Source organism: Podarcis liolepis (assembly GCF_965112155.1).
Source record: "Podarcis liolepis genome assembly, chromosome: 10".
In the NCBI taxonomy this organism is placed as follows: Eukaryota; Metazoa; Chordata; class Lepidosauria; order Squamata; family Lacertidae; genus Podarcis; species Podarcis liolepis.
In genome coordinates, this window is record NC_139562.1 from 50,392,048 (window position 1) to 50,404,860 (window position 12,813).

At 41.2% G+C, this 12,813-nt stretch overlaps 1 protein-coding gene across 2 annotated transcripts in view; it reads right to left on the minus strand.

Moving 5' to 3' along the window:
* Positions 1 to 12,813, minus strand: part of PDZRN4 (PDZ domain containing ring finger 4) — a 226,794-nt gene that overhangs the window by 11,735 nt on the left and 202,246 nt on the right. For both annotated transcript variants that reach the window (XM_083463388.1, XM_083463389.1), the window contains 3 exons: positions 11,871 to 11,969; positions 9,531 to 9,593; positions 1,801 to 1,902 (listed from right to left, as the gene is read on the minus strand). In XM_083463388.1, the coding sequence (XP_083319514.1) occupies positions 1,801 to 1,902; positions 9,531 to 9,593; positions 11,871 to 11,969 (264 nt within the window). The remainder of the gene's footprint in view (positions 1 to 1,800; positions 1,903 to 9,530; positions 9,594 to 11,870; positions 11,970 to 12,813) is intronic.

Here is a 12,813-nt window from a genome sequence, read left to right on the forward strand (position 1 = left end):
ATACTCTAACCATTACACCACATCAAAAGTGCTTCTAGATCCCACTCCTGGCAGAATTAGCATAGTTGAAACAGTAACTGTAACAGGATGTGCAATCCCATTGCGGGAATTTAGAGCTACTTTTGTTATTTTGTATCAACCACAACCATGATGGCCATGCGAATTTTGCTAACAATAAGCATGGGCTGAAATGGGTGATTTGTACTTGACTGTAAATTGTATCCATAGAACACTATGTCTGGATGTGCCATTGCTGTACAGTGGTACCTCGGGTTAAGAACTTAATTCGTTCTGGAGGTCCGTTGTTAACCTGAAACTGTTCTTAACCTGAGGTACCACTTTAGCTAATGGGGCCTCCCGCTGCCACCACCGCCGCTCGATTTCTGTTCTCATCCTGAAGCAAAGTTCTTAACCTGAGGTACTATTTCTGGGCTTGCAGAGTCTGTAACCTGAAGAGTCTGTAACCTGAAGTGTCTGTAACCCGAGGTACCACTGTACTTTCTCGGTCACTTCTGTGCCTTGATAATTTCTGTGCCTAACCAAGAAGCTTGGAAACCAATGCCTTCCAGATATGCTTTGCAAATTAGGATAACATCTTTTCTTTTCCCTTGACCGTTTTCTCCGCACAAGAGAGGCAAGAAGAGACTAATGCTAGGCCCCAGGTAGTCATTGTTTGTTGTACAACTGAATCCCGAAAGACAGATGCATCACTGATATAAAACCCCTTAAGAGCCTATAAGCAGAATGTTTCAGCAAGCCATTTATAGTTTCAGAAAGTTATCTAAGCCTACAAGAGCCACAGCCAAGCTACATAAACCTGAGGTGAATTGCTTTCCTCTGCCATACTATACAGCTGCTTTTATCAGCACCATTTAGAATGTATAAGACTATAAAGGAAATATATGCTTCGAACTGTGATCCTCTATAACTACACTAGTCAAAGGAAGGCTTTCAGGTGACATTGAATTACATTTATTCAATGTAATTTATAGAGATTGTGCAGTTACCAGTGCTGAAAAATATCAGATCAATAACACAAGAAACAAGTGGCAATATAACCAACTTTGCCTGAACCAAAGACAGATGGATACAACAGGGGCAACAGAACGGCCTTTTTGCTTTGTAGCAGGATATAAAAGGAAGCACAACTAGGTGTTTTTCTTCCACTTTTCTCCCTCCTCCTTTTAGGAATCTGCATACTAACTCTGCCTTCCAAAATATGGAAACGTTTTCACAAAGCAGCAGAACCGTTTTCAGTCAATGAATGATGGTTATTCATATTTGCTACAGACCTTCAAAAATACGATTAGTTCCAAACTGCGTGTGAACATGATATTGTAATCCCATGTACAGTTTAATACTTGGTTTGGTGTGCAGTGAAACTTCCTTGTACTTATAAATATTCTGGAAATATGACATGTGGAAATCAGAAAAGCAGCCCATATTGGAATTTCAGACCAACTTAGATCATATGAGAAATCAACATGCATTTCCTGCTACATATGGGCAATTTCAATATTTCTTTGTGTTTGGTTGTGTATTCTACTAGACAATCAGCTGTGTTCTTATAGGTATGTATGATTTTAAAGGCTCATTCAGCTAGTACAGTGGTATTCAAGCTCCCTTTAACTTTGCATCTGCAGCTACAAAACAGTAAAGACCATCTATTCTCATTTTCTCCATTCTGACAGGAACTTCTGCGTTGTCATTTCCCCGCCAGCTGTTCATTATCTGCGGATGGCAGTGAATGTATGTGCCCTGCGAACCACCCTCATTCTCAATGCATCTATTTACTCTAACCTGCATCTCTGGTCTTGCTACCAGCAGCACAATTTTCTTGCATTCGTCGCTGGAGAGCAATGCCACTGCCTCCTCCCGGTTCTGGACATCTTGGCCATTTATCTATAAAACAAATGAAAGTGGCACATTAGTTTCCATTTCCACAGCGCAACACACAATATAGAGCAAATATCAGCTCATTTGTGGCAAATGTATGGACAATGAAGCTCACACAATGGGCTCATCTTCAGCCCCCTCAGTGGTAAGTGCCTTCACTCAATTATGCGCTTACTGTAAGAGCCATATCGATCGTTGAAGGATGGCGGACATCAGAGGAAGCAGTTATGTTCATAAATGTCCAACCTGCGCCCTGGCAACATACATCTAGCAACACAATTAACCAGCCCTTGACAGGTGACGTTCATCTTTCTCTGTTCAGAGTAATGGAAGTGTCAGTCTGAGATAATAGTGCTGGTGCAAGCAAGACTGGTAATACTACAGCTGAAATCAGTCATACTGGAAGCTTAGAGAGAGCCAATTAGAGGTCTACAGCATTATCTCTCACCAGGCAATACTTACAGGCCACTGCTGATTGCTGTTTCATTTAATCATTTGATATTTGTGTGTGCGCACCAACACACATGGACGGACACACACACACACACACACACACACACACACACACACACACTGGGTGCCAAAATTCATATTAGAGGCTGAAAATCCCATACACCCTTACCAAGGAGAAAACCCCATGGAACACATTGGGACTTCTGAGCAATCATGTATGCTGTGCACACTTAAAAGTGAATCTACAGTTGTTGCTTTTTAACTTTCTAAGCACAACTTTGTGATAATGCAAAACAGTGGCCAGTGTTAACTATTTCTTAGTGGGTTTGGCAGCAAATCCAGGGACCAGATGAACAACATACAAAACTGCTCATCTTTGAAATTCAAACCATTCTTCTTATGTGAGCATTAGCAGAGAAGATTGCAGTATCTTTATGCAGCGCAGCCAACCTTTCCCCATATCTTATCTTTCCATTTGCTTTCTTCACAAGCCTTTTTCAAGGTGTCTTCCCTCACATGAGTACTATCATGTGATGGGGGCGGGCGGGCATAGTCCCCCTCCACTGCACCACTACTGCTATTCCAATGTGCAGAGGCAACAGTGACACACGCATAAAAGAGTAGAGCTAGGGAACATGCCACTTTGCTTCCAGATGTGCAGTGGTGATTATGGAGGGGGAAAGAATGTCTGAACAGAGTTGCAGTCACGGCGGGGAGAAAAAGAAAAAAAATGCATGAAACATTTACGACATCTGAAACTGAAATTTGCAAATTTAATTTTGGATTAATCGGGAGGTGCCAATGTAGGGCTCTCCAGTTGTTCTTGGGCTGCAACCCCTATCTTCCCTGACCACTGGACAAATTGACTGGGGCTGACAGAAGTTGGAATCCAACAACATATGGAAGGCAACATGTCAACTACCCCTGACCTGCATTAACGCATCAAACATAAAGTGGCTGGTTGTAAGAATAATTTTGGCCAAAATATATCTCTCATCTCAAACCTCCAGGTGTTTGTATATGAAGTCACCTGTGTACATGAACTCTCAAGTCAGCATTACAATCTTCTGTTCAGTTCAGAGAAACTGAAGAACAAATCAGCAGCGTATGAAATTAAGAAGCTAATTGCCTTTTAATAACTCATAAATTTCTTGTATGAATGCTTTAAAATATATCGTATTTTTCCATGTATAAGATGCCCCCATGTATAAGATGCCCCCTATTTTTCGGGACTCAAAATTAAGAAAACACCTCTCAGCACTACCCATGTATAAGACGAGCCCCAATTTCAAACCTTTTTTTTTTTTGGTAAAAAAAACAACATAGTCTTATACACGGAAAAATACGGAAAATATATTTACTGCAACTTCCTTAAATGTGTATAGATTCAAAGGAATTAACGTATCTCAAAAGGGACCTCAATATTTTCACTTTATGGTTGCAACCAAAATCTATGAAAAATGTTTTAGAAACAGTTTTAAATTTTGTTTTATATCTATTGCATATTGGCTAGGGGATATTTTAATAAGGTGATTAATAAATGGAATGCATAAATGAGCAAGTGAATAAATAAATAGATAGATAGGGATCTTCCCCCCACCTGCTGACTAGCTATGGAGGAGAGAGGCTCTTCTGTGCTTTCATTTTTTCTCTCCCACGGATTAGCTATGACTTGCCTGCCATACTTCCTGAATTCCAGTATAATCATGAAAATGTTTAAAATCATTTACAGGATTGTAAAATGTGATGCTTGCTGCAGCTTTCAGTTATTTCGGTTCATTTGCCTCTTTTCTCCCTCCCCTGTTGCCCATGCCTGCATTCAGAAAATACTGCAAAAATGGAATCTTGATGCAGTTGTGCACAAGACTGCATGAGTAAGACTATCTTGGTGTGGCATTTCATCAACAAACAGAAATGAACATGGTGCATTTTGGAGGAACGCTGCACAAGAAGCCCCTAGGCAGATAGCACACTCTAACAATGACATTAAGTTTGCTTTCTTACAGTGTTTTACTACTGTGAATGTATCAGCAACAAAGATGAGCAAGAGGACACAAATGAACTGGAGGAGGAAGGGCTGGCTCCAGATTCTTTTTTGTGGGGATGGAAGGGAAAGGCGTCATGGGCAGTTTGCCACCAGTGGGCCACTGTAAGTGCCAACCATTCTCCACTACAGTTCCTTGGTCCTTCTTCTATTGCATCTGCCAGCCTTGCCCATCCCTCAAAGCAGTGATGGTGTTGTAATGGGCCGTGAATTGAGCAGCTTCACTCGGCTCCTGGCCAGAGCTAGGAAATTCTGTAAGTGAGCATGCAGGAGAGTAGCAGGGCAGCAGTTTCAGGCATCATCAAAGGACTCCAATGGAAGTGGGCCCTAGCAAAGGACCCAGTATGCTGGGTACCGACACTATGCCTGGGAGGAACTGAAACCCCCACATGCACTGCACTACAAAAAGTTGGAAAACAAAAATGGAACAATGGAAAATCCCAAGTATGTAAGTCCTCCTTTGACATAAGGCCACATAATTTGGAACTCCGGTATCCAAAGAGAAATTCAGATGGCAGATGTAGGAGGCTGCCTTCTACTACAGCAGGCTTTGTGTCAGCTCAATATTGTCTGCACTGACTGCCAGTGGCTTTCCAGGGGGTCAGGCAGGGTTATCTCCAAGCTGTCCATGAAGATGCCAAAGATGGAACATGGGACGTTCTGCATGCAAAGCAGATGCTTTACTAGTGAACAGCCATTCCTCGAGGACATTTTGGAAGTGCCCATGACTCCAGTGGGTTGTGTACTACAGCCATAATCCTGTGAAACAACTACGTAAAAATCCAACAACTATATATTTCATCATGTTGGAATAGCTGCATAAGTGAGTAGTAATGGCAGTTTATTTGGAAAATTAGACAAACACAAGGAAGCAGTTCAGCATCCTGAGAAGAATTTGGCCTGCAGAATCCTGTCTTTTAAAATAATTCTTTTCACATAAACCTTGTATAATAAAATTGTCAGATCCCCTTGCTCTGAGTTATCTCATCCATAAGAATGGGTACTGAGCCAGCACATTGTCCAATATGAAAGGAACCTCCTAACCACAACTCATTTTCCGTTAAACTTAATGATCAGACTCCAACTCGTATATCACATTGCCACACACATAGAAGCATAGAACCAGAGAACTGTAGAGTTGGAAAATATCTCCAAGGGTAATCTAGTCCACCCCCTGCAATGCAGGAATCTCAACTAAAGCATCCGTGACAGATGGTCATCCAACCTCTGCTTAAAAACCTCTAAGGAAGGAGAGCCCACTACCTTCCCAGGGAATCTGTTCCACTGTCAAACAACCCTTACTGTCAGAAAGTTCTGCTTGATGTTTAGTCAGAATTTCATTTCCTGTAACTTGAATCCATTGGTTCAGGTCCTACTCTCCAGAGAAGAAAACAAGCTTGTTCCATCTTCCATGTGACAGCCCTTTAGATATTTGAAGATGACTGTCATATCTCCTCTCATTCTCCTCTTTTCCAGGCTAAACATACCCAGTTCTCTCAACTGTTCCTCATAAGGCTTGCTTTCCAGACCCTTTATCATCATGGTTGCCTTCCTCTGCACATGTTCCAGCCTGTCAGTATCATCCTTAAATTGTAGTACTCTAGGTGTGGTCTGACCAAGGCAGAATAGAGTGGTATTGTTACTTCCCTTGATTGGGACACTATGCTATCTTAAATCCCAATTCTATCTTCTGCAGCATTAGCTATCCCTCCTAGTCTGGTGTCATCTGCAATTTTATATCATGGGTATCACAAATATTGGACATTATTCTTATGGATTAGTTAACAACATTGCAAAGAGAACCCTGAACCAAAATAAGAAATGATGTTTTATATGACATGTTCCAATTTTATTGAGTATATGCAATCTATTGAACATGGCTTCTGTCTATCAGCTTCTCATGGGGCACTGTGGAGAATTCTTAGAACTGCTAGCATATTGGCAATGCTAAGTAGGGTCCACTATGATTTAAATTTGCACATATTTTTGTATACCACTTAGCAAGTTTTTCAAATATTAAGCAGTTCAGAAATGGTTTAAAATATAAATAAGTAATATTTTCTTGAACCAGAACAACCTGCCTTTGACTGGAGCAGAAATGGGCTACCTAAGCATCAGGTTTTTTTTTGCTTTTATCACAGTGTACACAGAACTAAAAATGCCCATAACATCAAATTTTGTTCTTTTTTATCATTTTCAAAAAACAGTTCAGTGTTCAGATCTGTTACATGGCCCATTACTTTTTAGTCCCTCTCTGCAAATTCATATCAGTCCAACATCTAGTCAAAGTAAGGTAATGCAATATGAGTATTCCCTCCTTCCCCCATCATATGATGTGTGCACTGCAAAAAAAGAAAATAAAAAATATATCCTCCACTATACAAAGAAATAAAATAATATATCCTTGCAGAAGCCCTCACACTGAAACACGACTTATTATATGCCTGCAAAGCAAGGACTGTTTTAGCCAGGCAGCTTGTACTGTAGATCCTATTGTGTTCTAGAGATTTGTTTGATTCTCAGAACTGATAGCAGAGTAAGAAATAAAGCTATGTTTCCCAGCAAAGATGTTTCCTGAGGAAATGAAAGACCTGATGGGATAGAATCAGATTGATCTTGTAACATCCAGCAGGCTCTCAGGAAGGCTGAATTAATGCCTAGCAGTTGCAGGGTTGTTTGTACAGAAGCAACTTGCTACTATCAACAAGTATCACCAGACAACAAAAGGAAAACTGCACAAATTGCATAAAAGGGATAATTGGTTCGCGCACGTGTGAGCTTGCTTCAGTCCCCGTGCTGGGGAAGCAGCGGCCATGGACAGGAATGAAAGTGTTAGGTTACTAGGGAAGGGATGCTTGATTTCATATTTTTGACAACAGATGCTGCCACTAACATGTATTACAGGTCCCACCCCTGTCTACTTTCCATCTTCTAATGTTGTTATGCATTGGCTGAGCACAGCAATGCCATGATGGGCATTTTCTTCAGAATTTCCACTGGACTTGAAAAAGGCTTGCTGGGAAGAAATGTGGTCTTAAGTTTCTGTTCTGTGGAGTATGGTAGGAGCTCTTCCAGGCTTTTCCTGGGCCTCCATAGTTCCTATTAAAAATGTATTTTTTACTCAGAAAGCCCTGGCAACATGAGTCCACGGTGCCCGGCTCTTCCTTCCTTCTCCTCCCTCCTCTGAAGCACTTCTCTCCCTTGTATGCTCCCTTCTCTGAGCATCCATTAGCCCCAGAACCAGTGCTGTGGCTTACTCAGTCAGCCATCATGTGCCAATGTCACCACCAGGAGATGGCAGCTAAAAATGAATAGAATGGCTTCCACTGCCATTCTATTTATATTGTTATACTTTTTTGGGGGGGGGAGTAACCCCTCCTAAACTCAAGAAATTAATGAATGCCAGAATTTAGCTAATATTAGGGATATGAATAGAAAAAAACATGTTGCAGAAGTGCACCAGCCAGGCAAGCAATCCCTGGGGCTGGCTTCTGCAAACTTGCCTGACCAGGGTAAAGGTAAAGGGACCCCTGACCATTAGGTCCAGTCGTGGCTGCCTCTGGGGTTGTGGTGCTCATCTCGCTTTATTGGCTGAGGGAGCCGGCGTACAGCTTCCGGGTCATGTGGCCAGCATGACTAAGCCGCTTCTGGCAAACCAGAGCAGTGCACGGAAACACTATTTATCTTCCCACCGGAGTGGTACCTATTTATCTACTTGCACTTTGACGTGCTTTCGAACTGCTAGGTTGGCAGGAGCAGGGACTGAGCAATGGGAGCTCACCCCGTCGCAGGGATTCGAACCGCCAACCTTCTAATCGGCAAGTCCTAGGCTCTGTGGTTTAACCTACAGGCGTCCCTCTCCTGACCAGGGTAGTTAAGAGGAAAGCCATTAAGAGACAAAGGTGCTGATTGCTGGTCATTATCACATCATAGGAAGGGTCTCAGGTCTGTGAAAAACAGGGGTTGCCAAGGTGACAGGGAGGGGTATTGTTATGTACTGAATTGAATAGGAACCAAACTGCAGCAGTCTGATTGGTCCTAGAACAATAGGATTCAGAATGCAGCAGTCTGATTGGTCCTAGAACAATGCAGCAGTATGATTGGTTGGCAGGAACCACCCAATCATGCTCCAGAGATAAGTGAATCCACAACCTGATTGGCTTACAGTAGAATTCCGGGATTAGCCAATCATGTGCAGCCCATTGTGTAAATAATGTATATAAAGCAGATACTGTGAGGGGACTTTCATTCATTCCTCCTCACCACTATGTGCTGAATAAAGAGCATGAAATCACTTTGCGACTCTGAGTATATTTCAGGTATGAAGTGACAGGGGGAAGTGTAATTTTACAGAAGGCCTGGATTTTTGGTGAGAGGTGTGCTGGGAAGAAGGAGGAGGACAAAGTCTAGTCCTCTAGGAGCTCCTGGTGAAGCCAGAACTCCATGTGGGGACTGGAGGTCAGAACCATATTGGAGGAGAGACTGTACCACGACACCTGGAGCCATGACTGACTGACGAGAGGGGCAATGAGAGACACTATTGGGGTATAATGTTCTGTACCCCCTCCATTGCAGACTTCCAGGTGTAAATATGTGTTAATAAACCATATTTCTTAAAATAAAAAAGTTCCTTCCAGTAGCACCTTAAAGACCAACTAACTTAGTTGGTCTTTAAGGTGCTACTGGAAGGAACTTTTTTTATTTTGACTATGGCAGACCAACACGGCTACCTATCTGTAACATATTTCTTAAAGGCACTATCCTCCCAGGCACCCCAATCTTCCCAACAGAGACACAGTCCTGGGGGAGTGCCTGGAACCCCCTGGAATCTTGCACTGCTCATGAAGATTGGGGTGGTGCGATACAATATTTATAGACTGCATTAATCAATAACAAAACCTATAAGCAGTTAACATAAACCATTGTAAAATATGCATAAGAAAATAGCAATAAAATAAATATTTGAAAACAAGAAGATAAAACAGAAAAAGATAAAACCAGCTGTCGTAAAACAAATACTAAAATCACATATTTGGGTGTACCTTAACAAGAATTTGCCTGCCTAATATTCTACAGAAACAACGGACTGTACGTTTTTGAAGAACCGTAGTGAGAAAGCATGCTCATAGTTACTTACTTGCAAAATTCTATCTCCTTCCCGGATCCGTCCATCTCGGGCAGCGATACTGTTTGGATCAACCTACATGAGGTGGAAATGCCATAGTTAGTTCTAAAATAAGTTTGCATTTAACATATGTTTAAGGCGCGGTGGGGATAGACAAGTAAACCAAATCACTATTAGCGGAACCCTAGATGTGGGGAAATGAGAGGAGTTGGAGCTTGATAATGCTCAGGAGACTGGGTGTGTTCATACCCTTTATAAAATGTTTTGCATGGCCACTTTACCTATCAAGCTAGACTTCTGAGTCCTTATATCACAAAGAAAAATAAGAAGAAAAGCCATTACAATATATGATTTACCTTTCTTCAACACCGATACAATATACTAAATGGTTGGTTTAGGTAGTTAAATTTTGCTTTAACCTAAATATATCTTGAAGGCTCCATTAAAGGTTTATCAGAGTCGCAAAACTGTTCCTTGACTAATGGCCACCTTTTCCTTGATGGCAATCTGAAGCCATTTATTTTTCCTTGCCATGCTAAGAGTCATTTTTTGCAGCAAAGCCTCTCTAAGCACTCGGCTTGCAAGTTACATCTTATAAAGATGACAATACCTCCCCCTCCCAAACAGGTGTTATTTTCATATTGTGTGTTGTTGGAGAGAAAATGTTGTGGAAATATTTCATCTGGTATGAAAAGAGAGCAATTGCAGCCACTCAAATGAAGGGAAAGGCAGAATGGTTCAAAACAGAGCTAAGGAGAGCACTTTTTAAAATTCAAAGACAGATAAAACCAGCAGAACTCTTTTTAATCTTTGCAAACTAGTAAGAAACCTATACTGTAGGCTTCTCAGTTACCTAACTGACCTCAGCTGCTGAAGTATGATGGGATCTTTATGGGCTTCAAAAACAACCAGAAGTTTTTAATACTATCAGTACTAAAGGCCTAGGGACGGATAGGTCTGTACACCAATTTTAGGAAACAAGCTAAAAATGGGAGTAAATAAAGGTGTAAAAGCACCGTCCAGCAGTTAGGCTGCATTTGTAAATATTGTAAATATTTTATATTTTTATTTGTTATAGTTATACATCACTCTTCCTCCGGGGATCTCCAAGCAGCCTGCATACATTCTACAGGTAGCAATCTTGACCCTTGTCAGGACCAAACCCTCATGGTTTCAACATATGAACTGAATGTGCCTTCGGACCAAATATTTTTGTCAGATATAGATTACAGATCTAACTTCAAAACAGTACTTTCTACTCCTTGGGAAAGGGGAAGGGGCAGTGCCTGGGAGGGGGGAGATCTGGTCCTTGGGGGGAAAAGTCCTAGATTTCATTGAAGCACATTTCTTGGAGCTCTCTGATGTTCTGCAGCTCTGAACTACTTGGCGAGGTGTCCAATCATGGTCCATAGGCTTCTGGGTGGCAGGAGAAATACAACTTCTGACTAAAATGAATGTTCCCCCCCAAAAAAAATAAAGAATAAAAAATTCGCCAATTCTTCTAAAGAACTCTAATGAGATAAGAGACAGAGAGTCCTTGTTAACTAAGGTATGCACTTGAGTAAGTACTTCAGGAAGGATGCTGAAAGGCAGGAAATAAACAGGAAATGCTCCAAGACAGCATGAATGTAGAAGTTAGAGACACAGAGGAAGCATAAAAAGAATGCATATGGCAAGGCAATTTTATTGCAGTGCAATAAAAAAAAATATTGATTGGAATGGCACCAGTGGACAGAGTCAACAATTTTGTATAGGGGTAGTTCATGCAAATGGTATGGATCATAAAAACAAGCAAAAGCAAAAGCAAAAGCAAGCAAGCAGAAGTTTGGTGAATCTCGTAAACTCTGTAAGTATGGCATATGGCAGAATTATTGTTTTAATTTGTGGAATGGAGCCAGTCTCTTCCTAGTAATCACAGCTACTCTGGTTCTGGAGTGAGATTAAAGGGAATAAATCCCATAAACTTCAAGGAGTAAGAAAAGGATCATCAGGCAAGTCAGAAAGCCGAGGGAATAAACTCTGGAATGAAGGGGCAAGTGGGAGGCAGGCAGAAAAAGTTGTCAAGGAGCTGCAGGTTCTCTCAAAGAGTCCAGTTAACAGTACTAAGACAATGTTTCACCTAACTTTTAAAGCAACATTCTGACTTTTCAGGCAATTCGCTTCATGGTAATGTTGCATTTGACACATTTACGTTAAACAAACTTGCCAGCAATGACAATTATATTACTTGGGCGGCATAGGTTAGGCAGTTTGCTAACAGTTTACATTGGAAAATTGTCAGAATTCTGCTAGTCAGGCTACAGAAATGCTTATTTCTATTTCCCCTTTACCACCCCCCTCACAGAACTTTACCTCACTGATATAAATTCCTGTGTCTTCCTCGTCATCCGTGCGGTAGCAGACAGTCAAGCCCAGCTTTTCCTGGCTGCTAACACGACAAAGTTCAACTTCCTGCACAAAAAAATAAAAAATGCAGCACAGCGAGATGGTTATTTTGAGACTAAAGTCTGTTGCGGATACAATACTTTACATTGCTCTATAAGGGCATACGGAGTCTCCAATCACCTTACCCCAATTACTTGATTCAGGATCGAATACTTCTGGTAGTAGTGAAAGCTATTTTCATTTATTATTGCCCTGCTCCAATTTTCACAGTAAAAGCATTCTTTCCCCAAATAAACTAAAGTGGGAAGCCATTAAGCAAAATTTGGCATGCCTTCAGGGGTGCCAAAATCAAGAACGAGAGGCTGACAATATATCACACAGTCATTTTACTTCTGTCAAGCCAACTATTGATTTATGGGTCAGGGGAAAGACAAAGTATTCATCCATCAATCAGTCAATCTCATATGATTGTCAGCCTTCCATCAGCCACATAAACCATAAACCAGAATCAGAGTTACCTGCCAAATCACATAAAGAACACAGTCTATTCTTAGGTCCAATATAAATAATAAATAATAATTGGCAACTTAATTCATTTCATGTGGTAGGTTTGTCCCTGAAGTTACAAGATATTAGAGTTCCTTGGCTATTAAATTATTCACAAAAACATTTAACACACTTAATGAACATGAAGTTAGAAGATACCTATAACCGAATGTAAACTAGGAATATAGGCAGTTGCTTTATACTGAGCCAGACCATTGGTCCACCCTGCACTGACTTGTAACAGTTTTCTAGGGTTTCAGGCAAGGGACATTCCAGAGGGAGATGCCAGAGACTGAACCTTCTGCATGCAAATCATATGCTGTGCCACTGAATAACCAGCCTTCCCCTGACTGCACCAGTGTTT